We start from the raw sequence: 24548 nt of genomic DNA, 5'->3' as shown, positions 1-24548 counted from the left end.
CAGCAAGTCAATAGGATTTGTTAAGAAATCTTTCTTTGGACCAGGAAAGGAGAATACAAAGTGGGGGGGGGGGGGGGGGGGGCCTTGCTACGAGAGAGAGAGCGAGTGAGTCTTCCTGCCAGGCTCGTGCCAATGTGAGTTGTGATGTTTGTCCGCAGGCTGCTGTGCTTAAGAGCAGTGTCAGTGCGGATGCAGTCGAAGCTGACTGGATCAAAGTCCAAGAAGAGGCCGATACGGGGGCAAGGCTGACGACTGACTGGCAGGTGAAGTTCGACATTCGCTGGACTTGAACTCATTTGGGGTAGAAACAATATTGTAGCACACCTCTGTTCCATCAAATGATGATGCTTCAGTCCGAAATAATACCGTTACAAGATCTCGCTTCACAAGATCGCACACGATAAATGAAAACTGAATATTTTGCCGCCAAAAGAGTGGGGCTTGCAAGGTGACATGGAAGACGTTATGAGGGAAAAAGATGCTTCCAAAGCCAAAAGCCACAGCCCTGTGTGGGGATATGAATGCAGTGGTGCCTGGGTTAACGTCATGAACCCGTTCCAGAAGGCCCGACTCAAACCAAAACAGACTGTAACCAAAGCAAAATCTTCCATACAAAATAATGTAAATCCCAGACACCCCAAAATGTTAACACAAACACATTTTATCGACAATAATTATAGTGTTACATTCAGAAAATGGTGAAAAATAAATAGAATTTACGAATTAATTGGCAACTGAACTTTTATCGTCACTTTTATGTATGTTTGTTGGACACAAACCAAAAATTCACAAAATAAAGACATTCTGCTGCAATGACAATTTGCAAATTTGTATAAAAATACAATAAAATGTAAACGCTGTACAAACGGCTACAGTAAGCTGGAACGCTGACGTTTTGTTGTTGGAACCAGAAATGAGTGTTATGGATCCAAGATGGCGGCGTAAACAAACCGGATAGGATTCTGGATGCCAAACAAGCGTGCAAACACAACAAAAGCCAGAATTTGAGCAAAAATTGTAAACCAAAAAAACTGCTAACTGGGGCAGATGTTAACCGAGGTATTACTGTAATGAGCAATTGTGATGTGGTTAAATTGTGGTTAAATTGTTTGCTAAGTCACATTTTTGTTTTATTTAACTTTTCTCCAAATTAATGTCGAAATCGTCCGTTCTCGGGGACCCAATCTTGCGTCATCTCGTCTTAGTTAATAACAACAAATTCACTACTACCACGGGATAATTGGGAACCACCAAATTTTTTGAACTGGTGCGTATTCTAACTTGTTTTCCTTACTGGACTTCTTCTTTAGCCGTGTCATTTGGGGTTTGTTTGGAATAGAGAAGCTAATTACGGTGCAATCCCTAGGTGTTATGGATCCAAGATGGCCGGGTGGGATTCTGGACGCAAAACAAGCGGGCAAACACAACACAAGACAGAATTTGAGCAAAAATTGTTAATCAAAAAAACCTGCTAAGTAATACCTTGGTTAACATCCGCCGTTACTGTAATGATCAATTGTGATGTGGTTAAATTGTTTGTTTGTTAAGTCATATTTTGGTTTTATTTAACTTTTTCTCCAAATTAATGTCAAAATCTCTCATTACCATACACCCAATCTTGCGTCGTCTCGTCTTGTGAGTTAATAACAACAGTTCACGAACACCACTGGATAATTGGGAAACACCAAATTTTTTGAACTGGTGTGTATTCTAACTTGTTTTCCTTACTGGACTTCTTCTTTAGCCGTGTCATCTAGGGTTTGTTTGGAATACAGACGCTAATTACTGTGCAATCTCTACGTGTTATGGATCCAAGATGGCGGCGTAAACAAATCGGATGGGATTCTGGACGCAAAACAAGCGAGCAAACACAACACAAGCCAGAATTTGAGCAAAAATTGTTAACCAAAAAAACCTGCTAACTGCGGCGGATGTTAACCGAGGTATTACTGTAATGAGCAATTGTGAAGCGGTTAAATAAAGTTTGTGTGTTAAGTCATTTTTTTCATTTAACTTTTCTCCAAATTAATGTCAAAATCTTTGCTCTTCCTTTCCGTGGACCCAATCTTGCGTCATCTCGTCTTGTGAGTTAATAACAACAGATTCATTAATACCACTGGATAATTGGGAACCAACAAATTTTTTGAACTGGTGTGTATTCTAACTTGTTTTCCTTACTGGACTTCTTCTTTATCCGTGTCAGTTGGGGTTTGTTTGGAATAGAGAAGCTAATTACTATGCAATCCCTACATGTTATGGATCCAAGATGGCGGCGTAAACAAACCAGATGTGATTCTGGACGCAAAACAAGCGAGCAAACACAACACAAGCCAGAATTTGAGCAAAAATTGTTAACCAAAAAAACCTGCTAACTGCGGCGGACGTTAACCAAGGTATTACTGTAATGAGCAATTGTGATGTGGTTAAATAAAGTTTGTTTGTTAAGTCATTTTTTTCATTTAACTTTTCTCCAAATTAATGTCAAAATCTTTGCTCTTCGTTTCCGTGGACCCAATCTTGCGTCATCTCGTTTTGTGAGTTAATAACAACAGATTCATTAATACCACTGGATAATAAAAAACCTGCTAAGTAATACCTTGGTTAGCATCCACCATTACTGTAATGAGCAATTGTGATGTGGTTAAAGTTTGTTTGTTAAGTCATATTTTGGTTTTATTTAACTTTTTCTCCAAATTAATGTCAAAATCTCTCATTACCATAGGCCCAATCTTGCGTCGTCTCGTCTTGTGAGTTCACTAACACCACTGGATAATTGGGAACCACCACATTTTTTGAACTGGTGTGTATTCTAACTTGTTTTCCTTACTGGACTTCTTCTTTAGCCGTGTCAGTTGGGGTTTGTTTGGAATAGAGAAGCTAATTACTGTGCAAACCCTACGACTTATCATGGACCGACATACGGGCGCCCTGCTCCTTCAAGATTTCACTACACTGGTAGAAGGCATGTCAGGGGGTGGGCTGGGATTGCAGAGGTTTAAGTGTTGTAAGAGTGGTAGACTCCACCCCCGCTGGCACACTCGCATGAAAAAAAAAACACACCAATAATCTGCTGGCAGCCAGCTGTCATATATGAATATACTTGAAAACACTAAGACGTGATGTGCCTCGTACTTGGAGTCGGGGCGGGAGGGAAATAGGAGGTGCGTGAGAAGGAGCCTGTAGTGCATCCACATCTCGTGTAGTGAAAGAGCGGGGCTGAGAAACAATGAAAGGCTGTCACTTAGGGCTGTAAAATTCAAACATTTTGACAATGGAAACACATAAAATTCCATGCAATCACAGCCAAACACCTATGTACAGTCGCTTTATCGCCAAGACAACCTGTGCTGGAGCACAAAGAGAAGGTTAAAATGACAGAATTCCTGGTCATACCTGTAAACATACAGTATGACATAACATTGACAAAACTTAACACAAAACACAAAATGGCCAATTCTCAGGTCAACAAGAAGTTTTTGCAGAAGTCAAATTTTTGTATGTTTTTCTAGCTGGTGTGTTGTGGACAACTGTCAGTCCGCGAGTAACGTAGCTTGATTGGAAAGATTAAAGGGGGCCTATTGTGCTCATTTTTCGACCCTTTGTATTGAGTTGTGGACTCCTATAGAGCAGCTACACAAAATAACCTATTAGCTTTCTTGATCTTCCACATTCTGAACCGCGTCGTGCAGTGTCTCCATGGACTTCCTGCTTCCGACCCCGGCGCTCGGTTTAATCGACTTCATCTCCAGCCCTCATCTCTTGGCAAGCTGTGATTGGCCAAACTCTCAAGTGCTCCTGAGGACTTCCTGATACATACACTACCGCTCAAAAGTTTGGGATTGTTTTGTTTTCCCTTTGTATTGAGTTGTGGACTCCTATAGAGCAGCTACACAAAATAACCTGTTAGCTTTCTTGATCTTCCACATTCTGCATCGCTTCCTGCAGTGTCTCCGTGGACTTCCTGCTTCCGACCCCGACGCTATGTTTAATCAACTTCATCTCCAGCCCTCATCTCTAGGCACGCCCACTCTGCATTGATTGGCCAAACTCTCAAGCGCTCCTGAGGACTTCCTGATACATACACTACCGCTCAAAAGTTTGGGACACTTGCAAATTTCTTTGTTTTCCAAAGAAAAACACATTTTCATGCATTTCACAAACATTTGTATCCATTTCCCAAACAATGAAAATGAATGAGATGATTTTCAAAGAAGGATGTCCATTTTTGCATAGAGGCCTACTATCAACAACTGTCAGTCCTCTGCATCAATCTCCTGGTATGGCTGCTAATCCAAGTTCATCATTTTATAAGGCTAATAGATGATTAGAAAAGCCATCTAAAAATCCTAACTAAAACTAAAATCTCTTACCATGCTGTTAACTACTCCCTTCATAGAGCAGCACAAACTGGGTCTAACAAGGACAGAAAAACGATGCAAAATCTATTAATAAATCATGCTGTTTTGTGGTATGTTATTAAGTTATTCAATTCCAGCCTCCCCTCCAGTATTGGCCATTTTAGATCACTCTTTTAAGGCACATAGAATATTGTGTTTTAGGGCTACACGACCGCTCAAAAGTTTGGGATCACTTGCAAATGTCTTTGTTTTCCAAAGAACACATTTTCATGCCTTTCACAAACATTTTTTGTTTGGCTAATAGATGATTAGAAAAGCCATCTAAAAATCTAAACTAAAACTAAAATCTCTTACCATGCTGTTAACTACTCCCTTCAGAGAGCAGCACAAACTGGGTCTAACAAGGACAGAAAAACGATGCAGCTGCACTAAATAGTAGCCGTCAAACACCAGTGTCAGTATCAACAGTGAAGCGGCGACTTCAGGATGCTGGACTTCATAGCAGGACTGCCAAGAAAAAGCCATATCTCAGACTGGCCCAAAAACATTCCAAATGATCCCAAACTTTCAAGCGGTAGTGCATATTTTCATTTCTAAGTCCAAGACTAAGTATAAGTTGCAGGAACAGCCAACCTATGAAAAACGGTACATTCAACCATGGCTGCAGATACTCTGAGACATATTCTCCCAAGTCGAGGCTTTGATAGAACATTTTGAACCTTCACATCCCACTCATATCCACGGCCATGTTGGCCATCCCTCCATCACATCATTACATCTTTCTTTCCTCCCCAGCGTCTCTGGGGAAGTGTCGCTGTCTCTGTCTTCCTGTCATTACTTTGCTCCTCATCTACGGATCTTCTCTTTATTCGCTTTGCATCTCCCCAGGAGTGCTGGGCCATTAACTGGAAGCTTTCGCTGGCTGTCAGTGTCCCGTAATCACACACAGAAACACAGCAAATATAAAATATTTGATGGAATTCTCTTGTTATTTTTTCCCGCCAGTGTAATGTGAGCAAATAAGTTTTAAAAGCAGCCGTCAACAGTTTTTAAATTGTTGCCAAGGATCTTTATTTGTGGCATTTATTCCCACCTGGAATTCAAGCTCTTTGCTTTTGTCCTTGTCACTGTCACCAATTATGGATTTTCATCACATATAACTTTATATTCCTGTTTTTTTTCTTTACTTATTTGTGTTTGTTTGCAGTCGGCACTCATCTCTAACGAGACGATCAAGGCATGTTATGCTCTTTCAAGAGTGGCATCCTTCCTGATTTTTCATGTCGGATTTGCAAGTTTGTTAAAATGCGTCTCGTCTTACTGATAAATTGAAGGTTTGCCAAATATGAAAATAGCCAGCCTCTTCTTATAGCACAAAGAAATCATCCTTTTTTTCCAAAGTCAACTTTAATTGGCACCCTTGCCACCGCGCTCGCGCTTATTACCGAAACAATTCGCTCGGAAAAAGGAATTTGGTGCTCCCAACATGCAGACATAACTCAGTTGTTTTGTGAGAGATGAAGCAGAAAATGGATGGCCATTTCCTTTTATGGACACAGAAGGCAGCTGTAGAGATTCAGTCGTTGTCTATAATTGAGACACCAGGGTGTAGTCTCTTTCTGGACAGAGTCTAATGGTTTGTGCATTAAGGAGCATGATTGAAGAAAGCGCCACACTTACTGTAAGGGCTGCAGTAAATCACAAACGATCTTTTTTTTTGTCCAATTTTCTTGATGGTAGTGGTCTCACACTGTGCGGTTTACATCATCATCGCTCTTGCCCGTCCATCTCTGTTGGGAGCACTCGTCTCAAAGTTAAATGGGAGGAATTTTCAGCTAAAAAGAAGAGAGCACTCAGTCGGGTTTTTGCCCTCCTCTTTAGAAGGTCTTGTAATTGACCCACGTGGACTCGCTGGGGTAGTCGGTTCCCATTGGGCTTGTTTGAGGACGACTTGGTCTTTTTAAAGATGTGCTCGTTCGCGGTAATCATCCTGAAAATAATTTTGTTGAAATCGTTTTTCCATACAAGACTCTTCTTAAAAGAAAACTGAACTTTTTTGGAATTGTGCCCATCACCACAATCTTTACGGGCGACATGAAGAGTGACTTTCTCTTTTCTGTGGGTTCTAAAGATATAAAAACAGATAAAAAGAGGCAGCTCATCACTGCACCAAATGGGAAACACGTATTCTGCTTATAAAGCTGTCGGAAAAAGACTCCAACATTCTATTTACATATAATGTGTCATGCTAATTAACCAAGCTACAGCGACTTTGTTATGATTAGCATTAAAGTGGACCTATGATGCTATTTCCACAAGACTTTTTGTATGGCTCTGCAGTTTTGCGATCTGGACTTCCTTATAGGCTGCATATTGCCTTAAACGTGGACCTATGAGAACTGGACCCAATTTGGTTACCTTGACCAGGAAAGAACATATAAAATGGCGGACATAAGTGATCAATTCATCAACAACTGTGGAGCCTTGGTATGTGTATTATCCCATTGATTATTTTGAGAAAAATATATTCAGTTTAAGTACATTTTCGTTAAAGTCATACCTCCGGAAACTCATTCAATACCAAATACGTACTGTATTTATACAATTTATTGTGTTTTTTTGCGAAAAAGGGCAAAAAGAGGTGATGATGCAACCCCTTACCAATGCATGCAACTTCCAGAGCAATGTTTCAGGCATAAAAACATCCACAATGTGGCAGAAGTCCAATTGATAAGAGCTAGGCAGGGATCATCGATGGAAAAATCACAATATATATATTGTTATATATAAAACAAGAATCAATACCTCAGTGGTCCTGATGTTGATCCCAGAACAAAATATTCCTGCCTCCTCTACTTCCTCATCCCAATAAAACACAGGGATAAAAGTAACGAATTGTCTTTTTTATGACTGTCTTCATTTCATTCTGTACAGTGTGAATGACTGAGGTGTTCATTTAGGATCCCATCACACTAAGCACAAAATAAGTACAACCAGCCAGAATGACAAAGTTATGTTTATATAAATCTGCGCCATATTCATGAGATGATTTCAATGCTTTGTTAATACTCATCAGGAATCAGAGCTGGCTCTTTAGGGGCTTCCTGGATTTCAGCAATGCCGGCAGCTGTTGGTCTGGTGTTTAGACTCGCACGGATTTTATCTATATACTGTCCAGTAATTTTCCATGGTGATGCGTGTCATTTAATTATGGCACAATGACTAGTTTGCATTCAGTTCCCACATCAATCACACACTTGGTACACAATTGGTGACCGAAAATGTTGTGTATTGATACAAACCGACAACACTCCCACACGACATACACTATCGCTCAAAAGTTTGGGATCACTTGAAAATTTTTTTGGGCCAGTCTTCACTGTTGATACTGACACTGGTGTTTGACACAAACGTTTCTAATATTTGGTCATTTGGTAGGTTCCATGTTGAAGACAATATTCCGTGTGGTCTGAAATATCAGTCAAAATCATCTAAAATGGCGCGAACCAAGCTAACACTGTACCAACATCAAAATTCCATACCGTCCACCGTATTATGACGCATCAATAACCATGGCGTGTCCATCATCTGTATAGCAACAGCAGAAGAAGACATTTCCGTTTTAGGACTGAGTTGATGACTATCATGTAAAATCACCGTGCCTTTAAGAGAGAGGTCAACCTCCTCCACCGAGATTGTAGGAAATATGAATAAATGACTTAGTCCCATGTGTCTGCAAAAGTGTCTTTTCAGTAAAATTGAAAACAACACTTCCTGAAGCCTGAAGCATCAGGCACACCTCCATTATGCAGCGACCGTGTTCAGTGAGGTAGATCGGAGCGTTCAGTCTCTCGGTAGCCAACAGCTGCACATTAGAAAAAGATGCTGCTCTGCTGTTTGCGTCAAACTTTAAGAAAAATGACAGCACTCGAAAACACGCTCGACCAAATAACTTCATTATAAAGCAGGATAGAACGTTTGGTGGAGAAAACAGACGCTTGTAATATGAAGAACTGGCGTGAAAACACATTTGGAGGTTGTGGTATCCAAAGTGCTTTTTGTATCCAATTAAAGTCTGAAAAAGGAGCCCCCCCAGGAGGTCCTAAGTATGTTTAAAATCAGCACAATGTCACTGCGTGAGATAACATTGGCTGAGGCACGGAGATACGTGGTGTGAACATCATAAAAGGGAGTAAAGTGCCATTAAAGGAATAAAAATATATTTTTATGCACTTAACAGAAACACTGTGGAAAGTCTCTACCCTGGCTGGTTTTACAAAAAGTCACTTTTCACTTAAGTGGCTTTAAATTCCATTGCAATTCCCTCCTCAATCTGGTAAATGGTCGGCACGAGAACACCACCAGATTCGGGGAAGAACTACATTTGAAACACTTATATGCTAGGACTATGTTAAAAAGCCATAGCATTTCAGTATGTGGAATCAAACTATGGAATGGATTGAGTAAGGAAATCAAACAATGCACAACGATGAGCCAATTCAAGAAACAATACAAGCAGTTGATGTTTGCTAAATACAAGGATGAAGAGCACCAGTCATGATGTGCTATATATATCACTATATTGACACTTACTATGGTACACATTATGGCATTGGATGCTCATATCACCTCCTACTTTGGTACGGGACAAAAAAAAAATAAAACATTTTAAAAACAAACTATATTAGGAAAGCAGGAAGTGAACAAATGTAATAGTTCCTAATTGCAAGGACATTAAGGACTTTAGACACACACATGCACTCACATAGCACAACTACAGAGCAACTGACTGATGGAAAATACTGGGGAACACTTGTACTGGAGATGACAATAAACACCCTGAAAGTTATCTTTCTGACCCCATCATTGTTTTTCCTCACTGTTCTGACAAACCTGCGCTACCTGTACTTTTTGGAACTTGCATAATCATCGACGACTCCCCCGATAGCAACTCAGTCCCAAGAACGCGAAGAGAAAGCTAAGGACAATAAATAGCCTTTAGGGAAGCAGCGTATGCCTTGGACACAGCGTTTGCATCATTTGCAGCTAACATTGCTTATTAATGCACTTTATGTCTCCCAAAGGTAAGACAGCCTCTTCTGGTGGAAATGCTTCAAGGAAAAGGAAAGCTATCACCATGGATGTGAAAATGAATATCATAAAATGTTGCTGAGAGAGGAGAAACACCCAACAACCAACCAACCAACCAACCAACCCTTGCACTCTTGGTCTTAACTGTTGCTACGAATAAAAGCGATTGGCTATAAAACAAGAATCAATACCTCAGTGGGCCATACGTTGATCAAAGAACGAAATATTCCTGCCTCCTCTACTACCCAATCCCAATAAAACACAGGGATAAAAGTAAGGAATTGTCTTTTTTATGACTGTCTTCATTTCATCAGAGCTGGCTCTTCAGGGGCTTCCTGGATTTCAGCAATGCCGGCAGCTGGTGGTCTGGTGTTTAGACTTGCACAGATTTTATGTACGTACTATCCCGTAATTTTCCCTCGTGATGCATGTCATTTATTGATGGCACAATGACTAGTTTACATTCAGTTCCCACATAAATCACACACTTGGTACACAATTGGTGACCGAAAATGTTGTGTATTGATACAAACCGAAAATGCGCCCACACGACATACACTATCGCTCAAACGTTTGGGATCACTTGGAAATGTTTTGGGCCAGTCTGAGATATGGCTTTTTCTTGGCAGTCCAGCATCCTGAAGTCGCCGCTTCACTGTTGATACTGACACTGGTGTTTGACGGCTACTATTTAGTGCAGCTGTCAGGTGACGACCTGTGAGGCGTCTTTGTCTTATACTACACACTCTCAGATATTTGTCTGCATCGTTTTTCTGTCCTTGTTAGACCCAGTTTGTGCTACTCTCTGAAGGGAGTAGTTAACAGCATGGTAAGAGATTTTAGTTTTAGTTAGGATTTTTAGATGTCTTTTCTAATCATCTATTAGCCTTATAAAATGATGAACTTGGATTAGCAGCCATACCAGGAGATTGATGCAGAGGACTGACAGTTGTTGATAGTAGGCCTCTATGCAAAAATGGACATCCTTCTTTGAAAATCATCTCATTCATTTTCATTGTTTGGGAAATGGATACAAATGTTTGTGAAATTGCTAAACATTGTTTTTGAAATGCATGAATTTGAGCGGTAGTGTATTTGCATACACCTTGTCAGGTAATGTTTATGTCGAGTGCCCAACAATACCATGCACAACGCTCATTGTTCCCGCTTGAGGAGGCCTTGTCACCAACACTTCCTGCATCTGTGAAACAGTCGTGGCATTATTTGGTCCGCTAGCTTCACTACTTACAAGACCTACAAGATATTGGACTCCAGAGAAGAAGCTCCAAGAATCCAAAAATGAACCAACAATTTCTGTTCTGACAGCATTCAAGCTCATTCTGCCTTCAGAAACCCTTGACGAACTTCACAGTCTAGGGATGAAACTTGTACTGTGCCCCCAGGGGCGTCACTAGGTTCCGAGGACAGGGTGTGCTTAGCCCCCTGGAGATGCACAGGATATGAATGAATGTAGTAGACATTCAAGAAAATCCAAAAAAAACAAATAACGAACAAGAACCGGGATAAAACTGTTGGACAGATTTAGTAGAGGTACTCAATTGTTTTAGGCCACCATTAAATGTACACACAAGTACACACAATCTACATTGCAAAACCGCTGCTCAAGCTCTGCAACCATTCTGTCCAGTGGACAGTCATCAATTATATAATAATATTAGTATATTATTAATTAGCCTATTATTATTACTATCATCATTATTCTTCTTCTGATCATTATTCTTCTAGTAGTAGTAGTAGTAGTAGGCTAGTATTAGCCTGCTTTTTAGGGGGTTGAAGACCTAAACCTAAAATCTTATTAAATCCTATTAAATCCCTAAAAAAAAATTAATCCCCCTAAATAATTTGATATTTTGTATTGATTTTAGGGGGCTGAAGACCCCCTAAAATCTTATTAAATCCCTAAAATGTTTTTAAATCCCCCTAAATAATTTGATATTTTTAATGATTTTTTTAGGGTTGAAGACCCCCTAAAATGTTCTTAAGGCCCCCTGAAATAATTTGATATTTTGTATTGATTTTAGGGGGCTGAAGCCCCCCTAAAATGTTCAAAAGTCCCCCTAAATAATTTGATATTTTTTATTGATTTTTTTTTACAAAAAAATCTCTGACAAATTTAATATAATAGGGCAAAACCAGGGACTTCAGCCCCCTAAAATCAATACAAAATATCAAATTATTTAGGGGCACTTATGAACATTTTAGGGGGGCTTCAGCCCCCTAAAATCAATACAAAATATCTAATTATTTAGGGGGACTTAAGAACATTTTAGGGGGGGCTTCAGCCCCCTAAAATCAATACAAAATATCTAATTATTTAGGGGGACTTAAGAACATTTTAGGGCAGCTTCAGCCCCCTAAAATCAATACAATATATCAAATTATTTAGGGGGGCTTAAGAACATTTTAGGGCAGCTTCAGTCCCCTAAAATAGGCCTAATGAGGCCACTGAGTGCCCACTGGGATACCGTATCACAATAAAAGACCCTGAAATGAGCAGGATAAGGTCACTTTAAAGCCATTGACTTTAGTGGCCAGTGACCAATAACCAATAAGCATCCATCTTCTAGTTCCAGTGGCTTACAACATCCAAGTTGAGGTGAAGTGGGCGATACAGTGAAATCTTTTGATCAGGCACTTGTTTTTGTAGGAGGTAACCCTCGGTAAAAATGAAGGTCAGCACATCACCTGTAAACAAACAGCAGGGGATGAGAGGAGGTTGCAGGAAGGGTTACACTCTGGATCTCGCTAGCGTGGACTGATAAGGCGGGTGGAAAATGCACTTCCAAAAAGGATTATCTGTGTGGGTAGCTCAGTGGCGACGACACAGTGTTAAGTGAGGCAGGCCCGCGCTTTAACGCTGCATTTTCAGCCTGCTACGACTCGCCGGATAATTCGCCTCAGAAAATGGAACCTTATCAGCGGGATACGCTCCGTCCTGATGAATGTTTCATAAGTGTGGCGTATTCATACCGCCATTAGCTGGGGGTGACTCACAAACCCAAGGACACAGTTGTCCAAGCCGACAGGGTTGTAATTGCCACTTGACACATTTCCACGTTTTCAACCTGTGCTGCTGGATACCACGATGGAACGCGATCGAGTCAGAGTTCCACAGATTCCGGACATTATCAGGCCAATATCTTTTTATTTTTCCTGAATGAATACCTTGCAGATTTTTGCTGTGTGAAAATTCTAAAGCATCTATGTTAAAATCTATCCTTAAATTTTCCAACATTTAAGACTATTTGACTGGAAATGTTCAACACTAACGTCAGAATCTGCAAGTAGACAACCTGAAAATATGGCTTCTAGATAAACGTCTTACTATTCATGCTGAAAAAAGGGAAGCAAGTGATGATGAAGGGCAGACTCACATGCCGAGACACCCGAGTGCTATTTGAATCAAGTGTTGAGGATGTGGAAGATTTGTTTTGGAGACAAGAGGCGTCTGTCCTTGATCAGATAACCATAACAATAAAGCCGACTCATATTAATAAACTAAAATGCAATAGTGAGCACAAGACTGATTGATTGATGATGTCTGACAAATTAACTATCAATTTGTCTGCGTATCCACCAAATGCAAAGCACAGGAGTAATCAAAAAATATGTATTGTTTATTTATTTATTTATTTTTATAGTGTTATTATTTTTTGTATTGTTCTAAGTTAAACTACTGCAGATTATTACGGCAAGAATAAAACCATATTTGGTCATTTTAGGTCAGAACAGAATAAAAAAACTAAGTATAGTCATATGTCACTGTCTGCATATTTTTTTATTGAGTATGGCTACAAAATAACCCACCATGGGGCCAAATAAATGTATGATTATTATTATTATTATTGTTGTTGTTAGTGTTATTATTATTAGTAGTATTGTTTTAATAATTTAACACATTTCTTAATTTAATAAATTTTTTATTTATTTTTTTTTAAAATGCAATTCTATTCATAATACAAATAACATGAAGACATAATAGAAACTAAAAATGAATATGTTTTGGTTGTCATCTGCACTTTTGGAACGGATTAACGAAGTATAGTCATATGTCACTGTCTGCATATGTTTTTATTGAGTACAGCTAAAAAAATAACCCACCATGGGGCCAAATAAATTTATTATATTATTATTATTTTATTTTTTTTATTTTTTTTAAATGCAATTATATTCATAATACAAATAACATGAAGAAATAATATAAACTAAAAATGAACATTTTTTGGTTGTCATCTGCACTTTTGGAACAAATTAATAAGAACAACGGAGGTGCCACTCTGTCATTGATGGCTAGATCTCAAAATTCAAAACTTTAAAAGAAGAATTAAACCAAAATTATGCCTAAATTCAGCTTGAGGAAAAATGTATGTACAAGAATGGATGTGTAATAGAAGGATGTGGTACAGTTTTTTGATGAAATTATGAAGAAAATGTAGGTTGTGAAGTTGATTCAGTCATTTATACAGAAGCCTGTCTTGGCAGCTTGTCATTGTTTGGGGTGAAAAAGTGCGACGTACGTGGACTTGACCCTCTGAGGTCTCACACAACGGCAGCCTTCAATATTTACTTTGAATCGTGATCTCGGGGATGTGAAACACTTTGGAGGTTTTCCTGCTTTTGCCTTTACCTCAAAGTTTTTTTTAAGGATGATCCTGCAGCATCTGACCAGAACACGTGTCCCGGCCAAATCACTGCCAAGCATCTTGATGTTGTCGGCATTGCACCTTCGACAAGCCTGCAGCCCAAAAAGCAGAGGTTTGGGCCCGCCTTCAGGGCGCTGTTACCTCGATGACGAATGACTTCCATGAGGAGTTTTATGTTCGCTGCTCACTTCAGGCAACAATTTGTGTATTATCTTCTATCTTGACGACATTCAGGCTGCATGGATTTTATTTATTTAGGAAGAACCACTCGGGAGTCGGGAGTCACACACATTATGTATAATGCATTTAATGTCCCTTGAAGCGGGAGCACAGTTGGCTTCAGTGTGGCGTCGCACGGCGCTAAGAACAGTGTTTTTTCTACTGTCAAGTGATTTGCTGAAATAAAGACAAGTTAAAGCCCGTGGGGGCGGATGCTATTATCACACATCTACATTTCATGGGGAAGACAGGGTGGCAGCCAGCCAGCTGCTTTGGGCCGCTGTGCATTACGTTGAGCTAAATGCAGACAAATACACATGCTAAAGATAAAACACGCTTAAGAACTTTAGCGTCATCAAAGGTATAAACCACTTGGAGATGAAGCTGAGTAAACCGACACGGTACGGTTGGGCGATATAGACCTTCGGATATACACTACCGCTCAAAAGTTGGAAATCACTTGGATCACTTGGAAATTTTTGGGGCTTTTTCATGGAATTTACATGGAATTAAAAACCTTGGTATTAAAATTAAGCATGCAGGTGATTACCATAAAATACAAAATGAAAAGATACGGGAAAATGTAGTCACCAATGCACAGCTCCGGTCCCTCACTTGGAATCTGTACCGAGTTGGAAATTTGTATGAGGAACTCTTCGGTGCATCGGATTGGATCCAAATCCAGGAATACAAGAATCCAGAATTATTGTGGAGTCAGATTCCTTATTTATGAATGACATATTTTTGTAGTTACAGCCTGGAAAAACCTGTTTACAACCTTTAAAGTTGGGTTTCTAACATTATTAAAACCATCTGGTCCACAACTCTATTGGACTTGTTGGCTTCCTGTCACGGGCGATGCATTCAAACATCTTCCAGGGTTTGGGGACTGCGTTCAGGGTCGAGGCTGCCGGAGTGTGTGTCTGGAGATCGACGAGGCGGACGGGCGTAACCGTCTGTTGCCCTCTGATAGTTGGGGGGTACTATCGGAGGTATTTTCGAGATGGACCGGCAAAAAGTCCCAAAGATTGATTGGTCAATCGACGGGTTGCCGACCCCCGTCATAGCTGCTTGGCAATGGTTTGATCAGCATTATCTTAATAGCATCTAAGAAAAGCTTGAAGAGGAGTCGTCTGGCATGAATTATAGAACTAAGATCTAGTATGAGACATATTTTTCCAACTTTTTTTCCGGTAAAAATTTTGTCCTGTATATAATGCATATATACACTACTGCTCAAAAGTGTGGGATCACTTGGAAATGTTTTTGGACCAGTCTGAGATATGGCTTTTTCTTGGCAGTCCTGCTATGAAGTCCAGCATCCTGAAGTCGCCGCTTCACTGTTGATACTGACACTGGTGTTTGACGGCTACTATTTAGTGCAGCTGCCAGGTGATGACGTTTTTCTGTCCTTGTTAGACCCAGTTTGTGAAGGGAGTAGTTAACAGCATGGTAAGAGAGTTTAGTTTTAGTTAGGATTTTTAGATGGCTTTTCTAATTATTAGCCTTATAAAATGATGAACTTGGATTAGCAGCCATACCAGGAGATTGATGCAGAGGACTGACAGTTGTTGATAGTAGGCCTCTATGCAAAAATGTACATCCTTCTTTGAAAATCATCCCATTCATTTTCATTGTTTGGGAAAATGGATACAAATGTTTGTGAAATGCATGAAAATGTGTTTTTCTTTGAAAAACAAAAAAAAATTGCAAGTGATCCCAAACTTTTGAGCGGTAGTGTACATATCACTATATTTTGTGGATATATCAAATTGTAAACCACATTTATTTATTGGTAGCAAACTAGCTAACTTTTCAAATGGGATGCTACTAAATCAACAAACTGTAATGCCTGTCCTCGTGGTTAAGGAAGATGTAGTCACCCATGCAATTCCAACTGCATATGAAAGACGAGCAACGTTCAAAAATAATGCATGTCGTCACAGAGAACTGTAAAACCTTCCTTATATTAAATCCGTATAACACAACATGGTGAAAATATACTCACACAGCCACACAAGGTAACCCCTGCTAGCTTGCATTCACTCTCTGTAAAAGGAGCTTAAGCCATTCCAACGAGTTTAGGTCAGAAGAGAATTGTTCGGTGTAGTTTAGAACTAGTGACCAGTGTTGAATACTACATCATCACATGTTTTTCAATGCATCTTCTGAACCTAAAATAGTTTTTGACTAATACTAGTCCATACTAATAGTACTAATAGTACATATTCAACCATAAAACAGCAACCATTGTCAATATTTCCTCACCAAAGTCCACCCATCAATTTGATCGGAGTCTATTTCCAGTCTCGACCAGCTCTGAATATTGATGATGGAAGCGTGGCGATGCGTGCAATTCGTCCGACACTGACAGCGGCGCGGCTTGGCGGGGGTGGGCGGTCACAGCTGCCGTAGGCCGCGGTCACACGGGCTGCGGTGAAGCTGTGATGGCGGCCGACACTAGCGGACGCCTGAAGCGCTCCCGGTTTGCTCTTTGGCGAGATGAACCGGTGCATGAACTCACCATCTGCCACAGTTGGTCACCGTGTGTGTGGGCGGGGTCACAGACGAAGGCGTTGATCATATCTGTCAGCACGCTGCATTGAGATTGGCCAGTTCCAGCCCAGTCGCGGCGCTTGCCGTCAATTTGGCTGGAAAAAGGCTTGAAGCCGCCTCTCCATCACAACAACACAACAATGCCAAGTCAATTCTCTGCCCACCACAAGCTTTTGAAGAGATTTTCCAAATGCAACACACGGGGGGGGGGGGGCTCTTGGATGTTAACTGGCGCAAGAGGTTTCCTGCTACTATCAAGTTCCTTCATGAAACTAGAAATAAAGTCATTTTTCCCATAAGAAATCAATTAATCCACTTAATCTAATCCAACTGTACTACAATAACCCAGGCAGTGTACTAGAGCTGCAACTAACGATTATTTCCTAAGTCGATTAATCTGAAGCTTGTTGTTTTGATTCATCCAGTATTAAGTTCGGGCTGAGACTGGGGGGGTGTCCAATGAAAGGATGCAACTTTGCCACTTTCATATTTGTAAAGCAACACATGAAGAGATGCTAACAAATTATTGTTTTATATATAAACTGCATATCAGCTTTGTGATATAGTTGAAAAAGGCAATTATTTGTATGAACTTTGCTCTTTTGCCATTTTTTCAGCAGTTTTTAAAAATTTAACAAATATTTAAACTTCCATTACTCCACATCATTTGCATCGGATTTTATTGTATTTTATTGTATTTTATTGAATTTTTATTTTTATTTTGTTCCCATGACATCATGACCTAATTTTGCAAAAATTGCAAATGTATTCCTTGTTTTTTATTTCTCATAATATTTTGACATTTCTTCAATTTTGTGACTGTATTCTGTTAAAATACAGTTACTGGGTACAATGGGTACAGTTATTATGGTACCCATTAGGTCATCTACCTGACCTAACTACCTGATTGTAAAAGTACCAGATGGAGGGGTAGGATTTAATAAGCTTTGCTTCTTCCTACTCCTTTTGGACATGTGGAACTGGGAACTGATTATGGGATGCATTCAATTGTAATCTGATGCATGTTCAAATTAAATGAAACCATTACCATTACCAAAATTACATCATAATTTTTCTTCATAATATTTGCAACTTTTTTTCTGCTTAGAATACAACTTTATTTTTCGTAATGTTTTGACTGTTTACACTTTGTGAAATGTTGCTGTTGTTTTTTCTACATATAATATATCATTATGTATATTCTGTATGTTTTATATTACCATATTTTCTGGACTATAAGTTGCACAAGGCCAAAAATGCATAATTAGGTAGAAAAAAAACACATGAGTCGCACTGGAGTATAAGTCGCATTTTATGCGGGTAATTTATTCTAACAATTAAAAAAATAGAGAACAGGCTGAAAATATGTAAGATATGCTAACACAATGCTTATTCAGCTACACAAAAAATAAACATGAACAGAAAAGGTGTCCAGTGTTTATGTAACATAAACACTTTTTTCATTTATAAGTCACTCTGGAGTATAAGTCGCAGGAATAGCGACTTATAGTCCGGAAAATATGGTAAATGGAATCCAATTGACTGAATTCACTTAAACCTACATTTTCTTCTTGTAATCGTGACTTTAGTCACATTTTTTCAGCTTTAATCTCGTAAAATTAGAATTGTTTTTTTTTTTATGACAATTTTTTAGTACTACCATTATTCTTGTAAAATTCCCAAGTTTGTCTTGTTAGAACTGTTCTTATATATGAACTTTATGCTTGTGAAATTACTGCAGATTTTTCCATTTTGTGTTTTCGACAAAATGAAGCTTGGGTCATCCTGCAGCTGGAGGGTTGGCAGTTTGAGTCCCACTTCGTCTGTCCAAGTCACTGGGACGAGACACTTCAATGAGTTCAATGCAGCAAATCCCACTGAAGTCGACATTTTACATCCACCTAAACTATTTTTGCAAAGAAAAATCCTCACAGAAAACATGGGACTTTTATAGCCGCCATGTTGTGAGTGAGCATGAGTGAACTGGTTTGAACGTAATGATAATGGTAATGGTTTTATTTCGTTTAAACATGCATCAGATTACAATTGAGTGCATCCCATAATCAGTTCACAGTTCCACATGTCCAAAAGGAGTAGGAAGAAGGAACGCTTACTAAATCCTACCCCTCCATCTGGTACTTTTACAATCAGTAACTGTTACATTTGTTCACTTCCTGCTTTCCATAATGCACAGTTTAGGATTAATTTTTTTTTGTTAATAATGTGATATGAGCATCCATTGTCATAATGGGTACCATAGTAAGTGTCAATATAGTGATATATATAGCACATCATGACTGGTTCAAGACTCTTCATCCTTGTATTTAGCAAACATCAAATGCTTGTATTGTTTCTTGAATTGGCTCAATCCATTCCATAGTTTGATTCCATAAACTGAAATGCTGTGGCTTTTTAACGTAGGACTCCATAGTGGACAAAAATGAGAAATGGAAGAATAACCAGATGACAAATGATGTAGGATTAAACAAGAAGTCCGCATACGTGAGTTAATTATTCACCTTGTCAGTCTCTTTTCAGTCAACTCAGCATCCCTGCTGTCTGAGCTAATTGTTTGGGTGTGTCGCGAAAATCAACTTGCCCTCATAAATAAATCAGAGAAGTACATTTCACTTCCTGTTGTTGAGGTTCCAGTAGTTCAAGTAAGGTTAGCTTTAAAAGAGAGCGACTCCTGCTTTTTCTTGCTGTGTGCTCACCGAGCAACAACATGCACTGTAAGTGATGAAGTGTGCTTCTACTTAATGATTTGTTTTTCTTGCAGACCGTAACAACATTTTTCATTCTCCTCAAATCTTTTCCACCGGGAAGGTAAAAGCAGATAATAAGCCCCTGGAACAATTGGACAGTGAACCATTAGCTGCTATCTCAAATAATTCCCTTTCCTGAGTCATTTATGCACTGGAGGGGGAGGTCCAAATACGACTTGAAGAACAGCGTACGCGGATTCGTACGCGGATCTCCTGAACTGAGAGCACCGGTGTTCGTTTTGGAGCATGAAATTGTCATTTGTTCTGTCGGCGTTACATCAAATGGGAGTACAGGGGTCACGGCGGGTTTGCTCGTTGGCACTGAGATTAGTTGAACTTTTTATCAGGCACAATCTCCATGGATAATTACATTTGGCTCACAAAGACAGGCAGAGAATACAGGTGAGCTCATGCTAATCCCAGAGCCATGTTGCCACACAGTGCAAGAGTAAACAATGGGATCTCGTAGTCATGAGGCTGGACAAAAAAAAAAAAACAAAACAAAAAAAAAAAACACGAAAACACGAAGCGCATCCATCATGCAGTATGAATCCACACATGCAATTATGTGTGGAAGTGCAGGTGAATATTTCAGTATGAATATTTCAGCACACTGTTTCCAGTATGATGCCGTGGAGGTTTTTCTATTTTCATATACAGTATGTTAACATTTTAGTAGCTAATTTAGCCGGTGAGCTCGATGCCTCCTGGACACAGATGACACTTCCTGTACTCGCGTTGTGACGCTTACCGGTTAGTCACTCAAGATACCGTCGCTATAACGACCCATAACAAGCACCTGTCCAGGAGTACAATACCTATTAGTACTCACATTGCAAAACAGCAGTTGACATACACTACCGCTCAAAAGTTTGGGATCACTTGGAAATTTTTGGGGCTTTTTCTTGGCAGTCCTGCTATGAAGTCCAGCATCCTGAAGTCGCCGCTTCACTGTTGATACTGACACTGGTGTTTGACGGCTACTATTTAGTGCAGCTGCCAGGTGACGACCTGTGAGGCGTCTTTGTCTTAAACTACACACTCTCAGATATTTGTCTTCTTGCACAGTTGTGCAGCGTTTTTCTGTCCTTGTTAGACCCAGTTTGTGCTATTGCTAAGGATTTTTTTGTCTTTCATGATTACAGTCACCCCTGGTTTAATTAATAGGTTACAGACCTGCCAACAATAACTTAATTTCCACGTCATTCCAAGTCAATAAATTGAATATTTTTGTAGTTGGAGCACGGAAAATCTGTTTACGACTTCGTAAATACGAGGGATTTATGTTGCCGATTTTGATACCAATCATCCATCAGTGAAATTGACTGATTCCGACACCGATCATATGGAATAATTCTCGTTTGTTTCTTTGTTTCTTCTTGCACAGTTGTGCAGTGTTTTTCTGTCCTTGTTAGACCCAGTTTGTGCTCCTCTCTATATGGAGTAGTTAACAGCATGGTAAGAGATTTTTGTTTTAGTTAGGATTTTTAGATGGCTTTTCTAATCATCTATTAGCTTTATAAAATGATGAACTTGGATTAGCAGCCATACCAGGAGATTGATGCAGAGAACTGACAGTTGTTGATAGTAGGCCTCTATGCAAAAATGTACATCCTTCTTTGAAAATCATCTCATTCATTTTCATTGTTGGAAATGGAAAAAAAAAATGTTTGTGAAATGCATGACAATGTGTTTTTCTTTGAAAAATAAAGAAATTTGAAAGTGATCCCAAACTTTTGAGTGGTAGTGTACGTATGTTTGTACAATAATACCTTGTTAATTGGTTCTAGACCCGACTGTTAGAAGGCAATTTTATTTATAAATTGAATATTTTCATAGGTGAAGCATAGAAAACCTTTTTACAGTCTTCTAAATAAAATTTTCAAGATTATTAGAGCCCTCGAGACATGAACTAACACCCCTACAGGCACCTTTACACTCGTATTATACAATATTTTTTACTTAGTTGTTGTTTATCACCGACATAGTAGTAATAGTGGATTGATGTCATGCGTTAACTTGCTGTGGATGTGTTGTGTTGAGTTTCGTTGCACCGTGAGCAAGTATGTCATTCTGTTTGTAAATGTAGATCCTTCTTTGATTTATTTTAATTGTTTGTGAAATGATACAAATGTTTGTGAAATGCATGAAAATATGTTTTTCTTTGGAAAACAAAGAAATTTGGAAGTGATCCCAAACTTTTGAGCTGTAGTGTACATCACCCATAAAACCTTGTGACCCGCCACAAGCCAACCTTACAACCATTCCTGCTCAGCAAAAGCACCACACTCCACTCCCAGAACAAAATATTGAATCATCTGAATACGTCTGATTCTCGGAGACAGGTTGTTTGTCTGTTGATGTATTTATTTTACGACTTAATATTTGTATGCACCATGAGTTTGCACACTGTTGAGTGGCGCCCACATCGGGTGGAGGCTCTGGCGGCCTGTAAATAAACATTGCCTACTTTGAATGAATTCCCTCGTTCTCGTAGCGCAAGCTGAGCTCTTCCTCATATCAGTTTTCCCTTCTCGATATTCCACTTCCAAGCTGTCCACTCGCATGGACATGAGCTAATGTCAATCAATTGTCGTCTGGACGTTTACGCACATATGGGACATGGACTTAAACGCTTCAGAGAGGGCGGAAAGAGGACGAGATAGAAGGGATTACGATGGACGGCAATATGGGGGAGGGTGACATTGACGGTACACCACCAACAACACCAACGCAAGGGTGGTCACGGCACCACGCGGTTGGACAGAAGGAAGTGAGAGGGATGGGAGGGAGGAATACAAAGAGGGAAGAGATCCCATCTTCCAAACAACAAACCGAGAGCCTTTGCCACCATCAGCATCCTGCCTTTGATGTGTGCCGCGTTGAAGTCGCCCTAAGATGCGAGGGGAGGGGATGCTTCTCCCGGCCGTGGGAAAGCCGGAGAGGAGAAGGAGCCATCAGCATTATGAAAAGCATCACTTTGATGATGCTACCATTTACTTCAGGTGGAGGCGGGGGGGTAGCGTTTGCGATGGAAGGGACGCCGTGGAGATGGTTACAGACTTGGCGACGCTGCAAAATGAAGCCAGGCTGTCAAAACCCAAAGCCAAAATCATAAGGCAAAGTAAATTTGGAGGGAAAAAAAGCAAATGAAAGAAAAAATACGGACGTACAACAAAGCTGTACACCCAGCAGGCGTTGCGGACAGCCAATCGGAAGAAGATGGAGACGATTTTGGTTCTGGTTAGTACGAGGCTGCGGACCTCTTTGCTGGTTCGGTGTACAGCATGGTGACATATACTGACCTGGGCTTGAGACAGCGATAGTGGTGGTGGGTTCAATAATCGCTACAGGGGAGGAGAGGGGGGAGGGAAAGGGGAGGGACAAAAGGACATTCATGTATTATTAACAGAATGGAGACGTAAAATAAAAAAATAAAAAAAGAAACAAAAGAAGAGCATGCAAGGACAAAAGGACGGGGATGGAGGCAAATCCTCTCCATGCATGAAGGATCAGCGTCTCCGCGGCAAGATGCAACCTCCTCATGCGCATCGGAAAAATTGCTCGGAAACGCCGCACCGAGTGAAACGTGTCAATCATACGGCGACCCGAGCGCGTTGAACAAAAGTCCAGCAGTCTTTCAGAGCTATTACCGGATCTGGAACTGCTAGCGACTTCAACAATCACATCAAGCTGATCTTATTGTTACTCAACATCCATTATGACACAATGGATGCATGGCGGGGCGTCCTTTTACTCGATCTGTGGAGGGACCTCTGGGTCCCAATCTGATTAGCTCCTGAACTCATTTCAGGCTGAGCTGCTGGTGGCGTTCGGGAGATGGAGGAATGGAGCATGCAGGGAATGTGTCAGGACTTTCCTGTTGGAGTGGAAGTGTTAAACGCCACATGGAGTAACAGTCGTAGCCACGGAAGCATCTGAAGGCAAAGCTGGGACCCCAAGTTGGGGATGGAACAATGGACCTTTCACTTCCTGATCACCCAAATGAGCATGGAGCAATGGGAGTGTAGCCAGCCTGGTTTCCAAAGTTTAAGATTTGCTTTATTTTGTGTGACCGATCAGTCCCAACGGGGTCCTGTCCCAAGCTGGACGAAGATGATCCCTTTTGGGCGGTTGGCAGAAAGGTCTCTTTTGGAATTGTGCATTCGTACATATCATCACTACATCTTTGAATGCATCTTCTGAACGCCCTACATATATTTGTATTTTACTTCATTTAGCTTATAATTCTTATAATTCTATGCTTATATTTTTTTGACAAAACACATCAAATGCTTTGAAAGTTTCCAGAACAAAAAGCAAAATATCGATTCTTGCAATGCAAAACATGAAACAAACATTATCAGTGAAGCATAAAGACAAACATAAAATAGTGAGCTTTTCTTCAATGGGACATATATGCTGTGTTCAAGGTTTAAAGTAAAAAAAAAATCCTGAACTTCCCCTCTGTCCCCCCAAAAAAATATATATACACGACCGCTCAAAAGTTTGGGATCCAAAGAAAAACACATTGTCATGCATTTCACAAACATTTTTATCCATTTCCCAAACAATGAAAATGAATGAGATGATTTTCAAAGAAGGATGTACATTTTTGCATAGAGGCCTACTATCAACAACTGTCAGTCCTCAGCATCAATCTCCTGGTATGGCTGCTAATCCAAGTTCATCATTTTATAAGGCTAATAGATGATTAGAAAAGACATCTAAAAATCGGTGTGTATATCAAACCACAAACATGATCGGTCTGAACCAAAAACTACCAAAATATCATTGTGAACCAAATATTGCAGCCGGCGGTCGTGTGGTTAGCGTGCAGACCTCACAGCTAGGATACCCAATTCCACCCTCGGCCATCTCTGTGTGGAGTTTGC

General features: G+C 40.0%; 1 protein-coding gene across 2 annotated transcripts in view; it reads right to left on the bottom strand.

Annotated features, from left to right (window-relative positions):
• Positions 1–24548, bottom strand: part of negr1 (neuronal growth regulator 1) — a 182316-nt gene that overhangs the window by 21829 nt on the left and 135939 nt on the right. Inside the window, exon 7 of one of the 2 annotated variants that reach the window (XM_058074094.1) lies at positions 22959–23000. The exons of the other annotated variant lie outside the window; for it this stretch is intronic. Within the exon in view, the coding sequence (XP_057930077.1) occupies positions 22959–23000 (42 nt within the window). The remainder of the gene's footprint in view (positions 1–22958; positions 23001–24548) is intronic. 2 annotated transcript variants of the gene reach the window in all.

Source organism: Doryrhamphus excisus, chromosome 5 (assembly GCF_030265055.1).
Source record: "Doryrhamphus excisus isolate RoL2022-K1 chromosome 5, RoL_Dexc_1.0, whole genome shotgun sequence".
Lineage (NCBI taxonomy): Eukaryota > Metazoa > Chordata > Actinopteri > Syngnathiformes > Syngnathidae > Doryrhamphus > Doryrhamphus excisus.
This window is presented reverse-complemented; position numbering and strand designations above follow the sequence as displayed.